The sequence below is a fragment of the Clavelina lepadiformis genome, chromosome 1, assembly GCF_947623445.1.
Source record: "Clavelina lepadiformis chromosome 1, kaClaLepa1.1, whole genome shotgun sequence".
Taxonomy (NCBI): domain Eukaryota; kingdom Metazoa; phylum Chordata; class Ascidiacea; order Aplousobranchia; family Clavelinidae; genus Clavelina; species Clavelina lepadiformis.
The window spans coordinates 14,435,180-14,447,103 of NC_135240.1; the positions used below are offsets into that span (position 1 = coordinate 14,435,180).

General features: G+C 36.4%; 1 protein-coding gene across 5 annotated transcripts in view; it reads left to right on the plus strand.

Moving 5' to 3' along the window:
• LOC143471259 (diacylglycerol kinase zeta-like) overlaps positions 1–11,924 on the plus strand; it is a 29,879-nt gene that overhangs the window by 16,813 nt on the left and 1,142 nt on the right. For all 5 annotated transcript variants that reach the window (XM_076969678.1, XM_076969687.1, XM_076969700.1 and 2 more), the window contains 29 exons: positions 77–194; positions 435–518; positions 1,093–1,167; positions 1,331–1,387; positions 1,460–1,528; positions 1,593–1,631; positions 1,734–1,871; positions 2,298–2,483; positions 2,570–2,652; positions 5,021–5,195; positions 5,422–5,562; positions 5,804–5,927; positions 6,106–6,224; positions 6,960–7,142; positions 7,434–7,540; positions 8,090–8,176; positions 8,318–8,418; positions 8,526–8,602; positions 9,267–9,315; positions 9,416–9,522; positions 9,618–9,706; positions 9,795–9,834; positions 10,050–10,334; positions 10,627–10,826; positions 10,987–11,058; positions 11,170–11,242; positions 11,308–11,345; positions 11,441–11,607; positions 11,786–11,922. In XM_076969678.1, coding sequence (XP_076825793.1) covers positions 77–194; positions 435–518; positions 1,093–1,167; positions 1,331–1,387; positions 1,460–1,528; positions 1,593–1,631; positions 1,734–1,871; positions 2,298–2,483; positions 2,570–2,652; positions 5,021–5,195; positions 5,422–5,562; positions 5,804–5,927; positions 6,106–6,224; positions 6,960–7,142; positions 7,434–7,540; positions 8,090–8,176; positions 8,318–8,418; positions 8,526–8,602; positions 9,267–9,315; positions 9,416–9,522; positions 9,618–9,706; positions 9,795–9,834; positions 10,050–10,334; positions 10,627–10,826; positions 10,987–11,058; positions 11,170–11,242; positions 11,308–11,345; positions 11,441–11,607; positions 11,786–11,922 — 3,220 coding nt within the window. The remainder of the gene's footprint in view (positions 1–76; positions 195–434; positions 519–1,092; positions 1,168–1,330; positions 1,388–1,459; positions 1,529–1,592; positions 1,632–1,733; positions 1,872–2,297; positions 2,484–2,569; positions 2,653–5,020; positions 5,196–5,421; positions 5,563–5,803; positions 5,928–6,105; positions 6,225–6,959; positions 7,143–7,433; positions 7,541–8,089; positions 8,177–8,317; positions 8,419–8,525; positions 8,603–9,266; positions 9,316–9,415; positions 9,523–9,617; positions 9,707–9,794; positions 9,835–10,049; positions 10,335–10,626; positions 10,827–10,986; positions 11,059–11,169; positions 11,243–11,307; positions 11,346–11,440; positions 11,608–11,785; positions 11,923–11,924) is intronic.

An 11,924-nucleotide genomic window follows, 5' to 3' on the forward strand; every position in this document is an offset into this window, starting at 1 on the left:
ATGTGTTTCTTTGCATTTAGAGTATAGCTGAGTGTATAGCCTAAAATTTAATTCAATCATCAAACTCTTTTCCCAGAAAAGCGATTCAAAGAGCTGGATACAACATGAATGAACTAGTCACAGCTTCCACCGGTACCCGGTCTCCCGATCTTCCTAGAAAAGCAATTCGTGATCTAAGTGAAATAGACTGGACAGTAAGAGGATGTGTTTAATTATCCAGTTACAAGTGAAGCAATGCTAGATATATACTGTCAACAGTTTAACTACAACGGCAGTTGCAAACCTGTTTACGACATGAATATCCTATTTGCTTAGCCTCCACATCAACTTTAATGTAGTTCAAATCTTTTCGAATTGCACTTTTGTTGAACAGAAGCGCATGTTAAATGTTTTAAATGTAAAGTATGTACGTTTAACTTTGCCTATACTTTAAGGAGTCAGCGATGCCAGATGATCACATTTGGACCCAGACCAGTGCATCTGGAGATTTATGCTATGTAGGAGAGCAAACCTGCCAGGTAATTGCTTTCACACATTTACGACTGACATGCAGTCATGGATATCCTTACTGGTTTCTATTTTGCTGTTTTTCTAAGTCGATTGCGTTAAAGATTTTCTTAATCGGTTGCTTAACTGCGACGCAACAAGGTAAATTGCTTTTAGAAAGTTAGTGAGCCTGGTCAAAATGTACGCTTGCTAATGCCATTTATTTCATTTTTTATTACATTATATCGATTAATTAATTATTTTCAACGCAAAATTACAGTATTTACAGACGTTGTATGTACATTACATATTATTGTTTGCGTAGGTATTTGACATTCTTAACACGTATGTTAATGATAGTTCAACAGTCGTACGTCGCTTGTGAGCTAAAGTTTTAGCAATGCAAATGAGGCACTGGATTAAACATCAGCATCGGATTTGATACACATCCTTTATTTGCTTGCATGTAAATCTCTTCCGGTTTCTGAAGGAGTTTTCATTTGACATGAGCTCTATCGTTTGCGTTTTATGTTAAATTTTGTAGCAACTTCACTGAGCAAACAATGGAGGATTTTTAGCAACGGTAGTTATTTTAAATATTCACAGAAATCTGGTGCCAGAAAAAAGTGTTCTGCTTGTCATATTGTGGTTCACGAAAGCTGCTTTTCTCAGTTGCTTAGGGTATGTAAATAATTTTTTCGGTATGTGAATAATTTTTTTGGTATATGTTATATTTTATGACCGTAAAATTGTATGATACCTACAATATTTAACAAGCATGCACGTGGCACGCATTTACTAGTGTGTTCAATGTTTTTATTAATCTGTAACTATTAATTTGCAGATAGGGTTTCGTTGCAAAGTAACTTTTCGTGAGGCAACAACAAGAAGTATGAGAGAGGTGAGAAAGCACCTTGTGTGAAATGTCGATCGACTTGGAGACAGTGAGTTGATGCGATAATTTTTATTTCAGATGTTGGTTGTTCATCATCACTGGGTGCATCGAAGAAAGCAAGAAGGAAAATGCAAGCATTGTGGGAAGGTTGGTCATTTATTAACTGAATGCAATAAAATCAATTCCTTTCATTTTTTAAAATGTTTTTCAGAGTTTTGAAAAGCGCTTCGGGTTTCGGCAACAAACAAAGGTATGTTAACCTTTTTTGACTTTAGTGACTTAAACAGATTTATTCTTTTTGAACTGATTTTATCTTTTCCTGTTGGTATTGTAATGCGTTTATGCGGCGCAGATAGTCGCGATAAGCTGCTCTTGGTGTAAGGAGGCCTACCATAACAAAGTGAGCTGCTTTCAAATGAACAAAATAAACGAATCTTGTTCACTTGGAACACTGAGCCAGTCAATAGTACCTCCAACGTGGATTATCAAGGTTTGTACAGTTTTTTTTTTAGTTTTGTTGACAGCTATAGACATTGTGATAAACGACACTTAACAATGTAATAGTTGTTTGATTTGAAATTTTTTCATTAGTGTTCAGCACTTTTTTGCATAAAGAAGGGCTATATGCTTTTGTCGCTTGCATAAAGTTTGTTGTTTTGCACGAAACATGAAGTTATGCTTGGATTTACTTAAGTCGTAACTTTCATTTGGAGTGCATTGTATATGCTCTCGATTAATTTAATGTAAAACGATCTTGCTGTTTACTGTCGAACCATTATTGAACGTTTTTTAATTAATTCTTTTCAAGCATTTCTAGGCCAATAGGGTGCAATCTGTTTGTATATAATTTGATGCACGGACGTGGTTTTAACCAATTCACCGTTTAATCATTATCCTTCTCCACTATAAATATCAGTCTTCACAACGACAAAAATCGATCCGAAACCGTTCAAAAAAGAAGAAGAATTCCACTGGTGGCTGGCGACGCAAATCCGCAAAAGAAAACAAATCTCGAACGTTCATTATTCGTCCTCTCAGCCAGCAGGCTGCATTCGTTTCACCTACCTTGGTCTTCATAAACCCGAAGAGTGGGGGAAATCAGGTAACAAAGCACGTAAAAATGGTAAATATTATAGGATTATACTAATCGCCCTATAATGACCTTTAACAACAGCCTTAATGATATAGGGATCCAAACTTCTGCAAGCGTTTCAGTGGTTCACGAATCCGAGACAGGTCTTTGATCTATCGAAGAGTGGACCACAAGAAGCGTAAGTTCTTGAACACGTTTTAACATTTGTTTGACGTTATAAATCTCAAGTTTGGCGCTTCAACAACAGCAATTTCCATATTTTCACCGTAATTGTCTGTTTTAGTTGGAACAATTTTTGTTCACAGGACGCACTTGTACTATTTATGGCTTTAATTCGTTCAATTAGGCTAATTGTTGAAAGAACGATTAGAAATCGATAAATTGACCAACTAGACCTAGCACTGATATCCGCCCCTTGTCGTGATATGTAAAGACGAACTCCATCCATTCACTTTGTAGACTTCTTTTTATTAACAATACAAAACTGGTTATAAATAATTTAAATTTAAACACTTATTGCTTCCTTCCTTGTCGCTTTTTTGGTTCTTTTTTGCTACGAAGCCTCTCAGAAGGCGTACATTCTTTTTATAAAGGACCGTACAAAGCTGTTTTCAGAAATAGAAAGGACCTCAGGCCAACCCGGTATTAAGACATTTTTCACGTTCAATATTTCAATATTTTGTTTTGTTACGTAGCTTGAAATGCAATCTGTAAAATTTTGCAAAGTTTTTCAAACTATTACATTTAACTTATTTTTATGTTGCACTTGTAACTGTAAATGACTAATCCTACATTTCTCAGCGAACTCCGGAAACTAATGCAGACATGTTAGTTTTCAACAAGTTAAAACTTGAGATGTTGCAAGAAAATTTTACTTTTCAATACTTTAGTTTTTATTGAAACTGATAAAACCCCATGGTAAGCTACTAAACGTTACCTATCATAGATTTTTGCAAGACCAAACTTTGGACTTCGCATTTAGTTTGGATGTTAATCCTTGTGGAGCGTAGTCTACTCTATAGGACCGATGAGCATATCACTAAAACAGATTTGAAACGTTGCACAAGCCGTAAGCTGCCTTATAACTTCCATTGTTTCTCGTAGCGTTAGAATTCCATATGCCCAGCGTATATAAAATCGATTGTGCTTTTCATCATGGCTTCAAGATATTTCCCTATTTTAACCACCAAGGTTTGTGTTTGCGCTTGATCTAAATATGTCCCCTTCAATTAATCTCGTATTACCATGGCCAGGTATGGATTGCCTGCTATTTGTATACTGTAATTGTATCGCATACTGTCAAATAAATCTTGTGCAATGTCATTCATAGATTTTGTTGCGATAGATAGAAAGAAATTACTTGCCATATTATTCATTACGTTAAACACAAAACCCCATACAACAAACATAACCACGTTAATTTTTGGTTTGAAGAAAAAATAGCTGCCTCTACCAGCAACCGTTTTTTTATTGATTTGATTAACAAAGATACTGACGAAAGACAGAAACGTCTAAACTCTAAAGTCTAAAGCACTGTTGACGAATCATTACTGTAAACCATTTATATACCGAATAAACAATTGTACTTTTTTTGAATAAGGCAGTAGTTCTTAATCTGGTTAAGATTTCACCTTTCCGAGGACCAACGGGTAAATTTACTAATTTAACACTTCAAAATAACATTGGCAACGATGAAAATTAGCTGAAAGTGTATATTTTGTTGTTAATTAGTCATTTTGTTAAATGACACAATAATCAAATCGGTTTTAATTTAAAGCAGTGGTTCTTAGCCTTGATTCAGCGGAAGTTCTCCGAATTACAGAAATTTAACGAACGTTTGTGATTAAATTTTACTTGTAATAACTAATAAGTCATCAAAATAGAACAGCTTCCACATTATTGTTACGTTGATTAAGATTTTGTAATATGCTTACTCGTCGATATGGATATGGTCGATATAGGTTTATGGAAGAGGATGTAGTAAAACATCACATAAGTATAGAATTGGAAGTTGCCCCTTTTGAAATAAAGCCACGATCTTCTACTTTGTCTTTGAAAGTAAGAACGAAAGTCACAGTGACATAATACCACATATTGTTAAATTGTTGGTTGCTTTTGTTTTAGTAAGCTATTTTTGTTTCATAGTTAGTTGCATTTTTGTTAACTATTAAATTTATCAAATAAGTTCCGATGTTATCATTGTGCAAATTGAGAGGTTCAGCGAACGCTTGAAGAATAATGTAAGGTTCGGTGAGTTTGTAAAGGTTTGTGAGCATCACTGATTTAACGGTTTGCACTGTTTTATCAAATTATCCTCTTTAAGGTATTTAATCCTGAAACAATAGGAATATACGTCTATTTTGTAGGGCGAAATTTCCTGTCGAATGCCAGCGTAGGAGTAAATAAGATGAAAAGGCGGAATAAAGTCAGAAGAAAATGATTAGAAATACAGTACTTTGACTGATGCCCGTTTCCTGGCATATCATGACCGTAACTCGTTTTTGCATGTGTTGTTTTTGAATTGTACGATTTTCTTGGAATTTCAGCCTCGAATTATACCGAAAAGTTCCCAACCTTCGAGTGTTAGCATGTGGTGGAGATGGAACGGTTGGTTGGATACTTTCCGTGTTCGACAAGCTTGCCATGACAAAACCACCGCCTGTTGCCATTTTGCCTCTTGGAACGGGAAACGACTTGTCCAGGACCATGAATTTTGGTGCAGTAAGTAATTACTGTAATAATATTCGATAGAAGTAAATACAAACCGTAAAGTAAAATTTTTAAGAAGAAATCTTTGTTTGTTTGCATGAAATATTTTACCTTAAAACTAAAGGCCTAAACAGTGATCATTGATCATAGTTTGTATAACACTCATACTTGTTTACATTGTTTACACTCATTGTTTGGAATACTTGTTTACATTGCTCCCTGCATTTTACGAATACAGGGCTATACTGACGAACCAGTCCACAAAATAATACAAACTGTTGAAGACGCCCGATTAGTCAAGCTAGATAGATGGAAGTTGTACGTAGAAAAAAACGAAGATGCCGCCGCTGCTAATAATAATAAGGCTGAAGAGGAAGATGTAAGAATATCGCGATCTTAACATTGAATGTATTTACCAGTGGTGACGTTTTGTAACTTTCATAACTGTCAAGGTTAGCAGTTAAAAATATTCCGTTATGGTATGCATCCATTGCTTCCATTGTTAAACAGGTCTTGGAATTTTGCCGGTAAATTGCAGAGATTTATGATGTTGCGCTTGGGTTACTGTGTATGTGGAATTTTATCTTTAACTTAATTTGCTACATTGACATTTACAATAGGCCTCGCTGGCAGTTGAATTTCCGAGTTCTGCGGGAGTTGACAAGCCTCCTCTAGACGTTGTAAATAACTACTTTGGAATCGGATCTGACGCCCAAGTAGCTCTTGATTTTCATGAGTCAAGAGGTGACGACCTTATGGCAGTTGTATGAATAGATGTAACTTTTGAGAACCGTGTCTGTAAATAAGAAGTTGCTGTTGACGCTTTACCAACATTAACTATAAGATATATCCTTCTTTCTTGAAACACAATAGCCAGCATGCTATCTCCTACCACTTGTATTTAATTTTGTCGTGTTTGCAGAGGCCCATCCCGCCAAGTTCAACAGTAGGATCGGAAACAAAATGTATTATGCGCGTGCCAGTATGTTAGAATATCTTAACCGACAGTCCAAGGACCTCTCGAAACACATTACTGTTGTTGTAAGTTTTGATACTAATCAAGAATTGCCTTTAAATTGTCTGAACAGCAACCACTGGGAGAGAGCGTGGAGGGGTGAAAGGCGTGTACTGATTCCATGAATTTTCGTTTGTCAACTGTTATAATTTAGTAGCGCTTACCTGCTTTATAGTCGTTGTGTGTTGCTTTTGTTTTACGTTGTTATGAAATGTACGTTATACTAATTGGCGGGAATTTCTGTTAAATCTGTTTTAACATTATTCTTTATTTTGAACGCAGTTATATTTTGGTTAACGTTATAAAGGAAACGCCACAATTGAGCAACTATGACTGTGCGTGGTCACAACGACATTTTGTTGAATTTGTCGATACTGTGCTGTCAATATGTCATTATAAACAAGGAAATAGTGTTAATATTCGCATAAATTATCTTTTATTGTCACCTTCGTAATGTTAAGAACTGTCATCGTTTTTTTTTGAATACTTTTGAAGCTTCCTTGTAAAGCAATTGAGCTCTTAACGCAGCAGTAGTTTGAGCAATCTGTCACGTGACTCAGTAAGTTTATGTGGTCGTCAATGACAGCAAAAGTCTCGCCTCCAAATATATTTTCTGACTACGCCCTTGACAGCAACAGCATCGATTATGAAAGCAATTAGTAAATGATTGTTATCATTGTCTATGTAGCTTGTAGCATCATTATCTGGAAGTAGATTGATCTGCTTCATATACTGTAATTATAAATATTTGAATCATACAGTGCGATGGACAAAACATCACTCCGAAACTAAGAGAATTGAAGCCAGTGTGCATCCTTTTCCTCAACATTCCACGCTTCAGTGCCGGGACCACACCGTGGGGTCATCCAACCGGAAGTGAGTTTCAACTACAACGTCATGACGATAAACTGATTGAAGTTCTAGCATTTAGCCTCAATCAGCTGGTGAGTTTTTATTTGTGGTTCTCACGACCTAATTTTTTATGAAACATGTTTTATTCTTTCAGTCAATCATCGTTGAACCAGTTAACCGATTCCGTTCTATTTTATTTTAAGGGTTGTATGCGATCTGGTTTTGTAGTAAATTTAATCATCATCGTAGCGTTTTTTCGGTTGTGGTCCCCACATGTAAATTTAATAACATAAATATTTGCGCTACTATTTAAGTTAAGATCTGAATGTATCTGATAAAAATGATCGGTAGCGAATACACTACACTTGACGTTGGAATTTCAGGGCATGTTATTCGTTGGCGGCCATGGTGAAAGATTGTGCCAGTGCAAGTCCGCTCACATTAAAACCACAAAGACTTTTCCGGTGCAGATTGACGGTGAGCCATGCAGGTAAATATGTTCACTGTCGTCTGATGAGTTACTTTCACTCAAAAACGCTTTATTTTTTGATTTGTGAACTGTAGTAATAAGTAATAAATAACCGGAGATAAACAAATATACGTAAAATAAAGTAAATAAATTGTGGGACAAGCAAGGCTCAGTTTCAACTTGATTAGCCGATAGATTGTAGTACAAGGAAAGTGCAGTTAAGGTCTCAGGTCAAAGCCAAAGTTATAAAGATGTTACTCTTACCAGTTACGCTATTAATGTTGTGTAATGTGACGCAAGCTGTCACGTCACAGTTCGTGTATTATGGCAGTGAAAACTACATATCTAAAATTTTTCTTGTTAACTAGGCGAGTGCTGAATTTAAACGTGTGCAAATACTTCTACGAATAAGTTGCTTGCTGCAGTCCACGCAAATCTAGATTTGTGGAAATAACTGATTTAATTGCTAGACCCCTACTTTATTTATCTTATACTAGACTGCCGTGGTTTGGTCTATATTCTGCGTCTACTACCGCTTACTTATCCGTGTTTATTTAACTTCTGTTTCAGGTTAAACCCGTCCAACATTAGACTTGAATTCTTCAATCAAGTGAATATGCTTTCAAAAGGAAAGCGGCGAAGTTCCGTTGCTTCGGAGTAAGTCAAAGACTTTGCGACAGTGTGCAATATACTCTGAAAATATAAAGTTAGTTGTAAAGCTGTAATGTTAATGTTGATTCTAAACAGCAAGCTTTAAACTATGGAAATTAAATGATTTAAGTACCGTATATTTCTCAGACCCAAGGCATCTCACGAACAGATCAAGATCCGAGTGAGCTTGGTCACTGGTCACGATTTTGATCAGCATAACGGGTCGAAGGAGAAACTCTGCCCAACATGTAAGCTCACAAATATTTACTTTCTGCATCGCCATTACTTGAAATTGTATATTTCAGAATTTTTTAAGTATTATTAATTCAATTTATATCTATGAATGTTTTTTCAGCTGTTCCGCTTTTGGTCACTGTTGTAATGAACCATTCGACTTTGGACACCGTCCGGTCTTGTCTGTCTCTCGTTAACGTAAGCAACGGGTTATGATTATCATAAAGTATTTCAATTTATTCAAAATACAGCCTGCCATCTGCCTCACTACTTTTAAACTAAGTCGCAATATTGCCAACGGGCAACCTGGGTTTATAGGAAACAATACCGGATCCCATTAAAGGGGAATTAGCCTGCATTTGGAGGTATTATTTCGTATCCAAATGCGGTTTTGAAGGTGCTATTTTTTGCCTGTAATTTTGTGGTTTTGATTGAATTATGATTTCTCATGCTGCATTCTCTGAAATTATATGTTTCAAGTATTTACTTTTTACATGAGTGCGGGACTGGTTTCAGGTGGCTGATGTTTATACTGTATCAATGTTAAGCCTTAAAAACATGTATGTCATTGACTCATTGCTCAGTACATTTGCGGAAGTTCACTTCTCATTGTTATTTGCTAAAAACTTGTTTTGTAACTACTATAAATTGGAATCATTCATTTGCTTACCTGTCATTCATGCGAGCGTAAAAAACTATACATCCTCTGCATAATGCGATACAATTGGCTGGTCCCATATGACGTCATTTGCTAATTAGGGTCCTACAGTAGTATAGATAGTTACTTTGTGTGGTGTTGGGTAAATACAGTAATTTGCTATAAGCTTCCTGGAATCTACGTTATTTGCTAATTCATTTCTAGGATACCGGCAAAGCGGATTCACAATCGGAAAATTGGATTTTTTTGGAATGTAAGTTCTTACTTATACGAATTTGCCTATCTTTATGGAGGGAATTTGGTACGAAAGTATTGCACAGTTTTTTTGCTGATATTTACCATTGCATTTGTAGCTAGCAGCTCTGATAAACTTTACAAAGTTGATCGGAATCATGAGAGCGACTTGATGGTGTGCCAAATAATCAACGACGATCATGAAATATATGTAATGGAAATGACGGTAACAAGATAAGATTGCTGAGAAGTTATCCATTTTACGCTGTTCCGAAGCCGCCATTTGATACAAGCTGAATTTAAACTCTGTGTAATTATTAGAACGTCAATAAAATACCAAGATCGAAACTGAGTGATCGCAAAAATCAGTACAGGAAACGCGTTTTCAGTGATTCGGGTTTATTGGCCAGGTGAGAAATCGAAACATTTTGTCCATTCTTTAATGAACTTTTCATAGAAAAAAATCATTTTGTTTTTGACATGTTAATTTTTTTGTAGTTCGTCATCAGATTTTCGAGAGTCGTCTTCCATATCGTCGGTAAGTAAGTGTGGAAATTTTACGAATATTGATATTTGCCCATATATGAACAAACTTCAGGATAGCTTTTGCAATATTTTATCAAAAAGAAAAATATTTTTCAACCATATGTTGTATTCAGTTAGTAACGGTTTTTGATATTAGAGAAACTTTTCCAGGAAGCCTTTTTATCTTTGGCACGCAACCTTTGATCTTAATCTTCAAAACTTTTTCAGTTAAACTCTTTGGGAACAGAATGCAGTTTAAATCTCACTGACATCGAGGGTGATGAGGACGTGATCGGGGGCACATTACTGGATGTTGTTTTGGAGCAACCGGAGTTTTCGGGAAATGGAGTGAATGAAAGGGAAACAGATGCTGTCAAAACAACTCCAGAGGTACACAACGCAATTTGTACAACAATTTCCTCCGCCTCTGTTGCAAATTTAGATGAGAGCGCTTTGAAAGAGGTGGAAGAGGACGACAAATCTTCAACAACAACTTTGACTTTGGACCAACAGGTAAAGCAGACCTGGTTTAACACCCTCAACTCGTTTTTTTTTTGTGATGAAAGCTGATATATTTGGTTGAAATTTTTTCCACGATGTTCTTATAATCGCAACCACATTGCGCGAACAGCGCACGACCGCAGCTTTTACCCTCAAAGCGTTGAAATCGCTCTATGTTTTAAAGTTGCTACTGATAGGAAAATAAGGCAACCGGCTTCTACTTGATCCATAGTTAAAACTTCATAAAGCAAGTTACTTAGATAAGAATAGGCTAAATGTAATTTTGGAATTTTCTGCTTTTCAGAAAAATGAATCGGCTGGGACAGATTCGTCTTATTTTACATCAAACAATGATGATTATATAAAAGATCGAACTGCTTCTACACCCATGATAGTCCGTCAGACATCCTTGATGACACAACATGTAACTACCAAGAACTCCATCGAACCAACCCGTTCCTTGCCAGTTTTCGAGCATCCTATGTTGTTGGGAGAATTTGCAAGGTGCGTTGTCATTTGCAAATTCATTGTCTCAGACTTGTACACAGGTCATGCACAGCGTGATTGGCAATGTGCTTGTATTTAGTAACAATTTGCTTGGTATTTGTCTCGTAAATTGTCAAGGGTTTTCACTGTATTTAATGCCATTGTATACTACACACAGCAAACTAAGTTTGAAAGACAGTGAACTCGAGGAAGCAACAAACAAGCGACCCTCTTGTGTCGTCAACGCCAGGTCTGTGTCAATAGTTTGGCGAAAAATGTGTTACTTTTCCTAGAAAGATATCTACAGTCTAATTCTCTATGCGCGGCCTTAAGATCAAACTCGTGTTTTTAAATTGTTTAGCGATGCCGATGATGAAGTTCTTCTCAGTGACTTTATCAAGATACGAGCTGCTAACAACAATCAGTCTAACAATGTAGGTCATGTTTTGAAATAGAATCCGTATCATGTAAAAACTGTTTTCGTTTATCTTTTTCCAAGGTCCCCTATAATGATGATTTGGAAACATCTCATAACTGGTGAGATTGTCTTTGGTACAAGTCTTTTATGACGCGCTTTTGTCACATTCGAAAATGTGCATGTACAGCTGTCGTGAAACCTGAACCTGTTGTAGGGATAAAGTCTTTGTCGACGCCTGCAAGCGAGGGGACATTGAAAAAGTGGTCATTTCGCACAAAAATGGAGCGGATCTTTGTGCACGGGACGAGGATGGTTGCAGCGCACTGCACAACGCCGCTAGATTTGCCTACACGCCAATAGTATCTTATTTATTGAAGCATGGTACGTCTTGGATCCAGTATAGTACTCTCCCCTATACTGGAAGATTGTAATTATGTCATTGATATTATGATTAATATCGGTATTCTGTATTCTTTATGTGTACTGCTGTAGTTGGTTTCGTTATCATGTGTACGGTGGTAGACAGAGATGAGCTAAAAATTCTTATTAATTCTTATAGCCGCCCCAAAACTGGTTGACATGTTATGTCGTGATAGAAAGCAAACTGCGTTACATAAAGCAGCCTGGTATGGACGGACGGACATATGTAAACAACTTCTTGACGCTGGGGCCACCATTAATATATTAGATTACAAGGT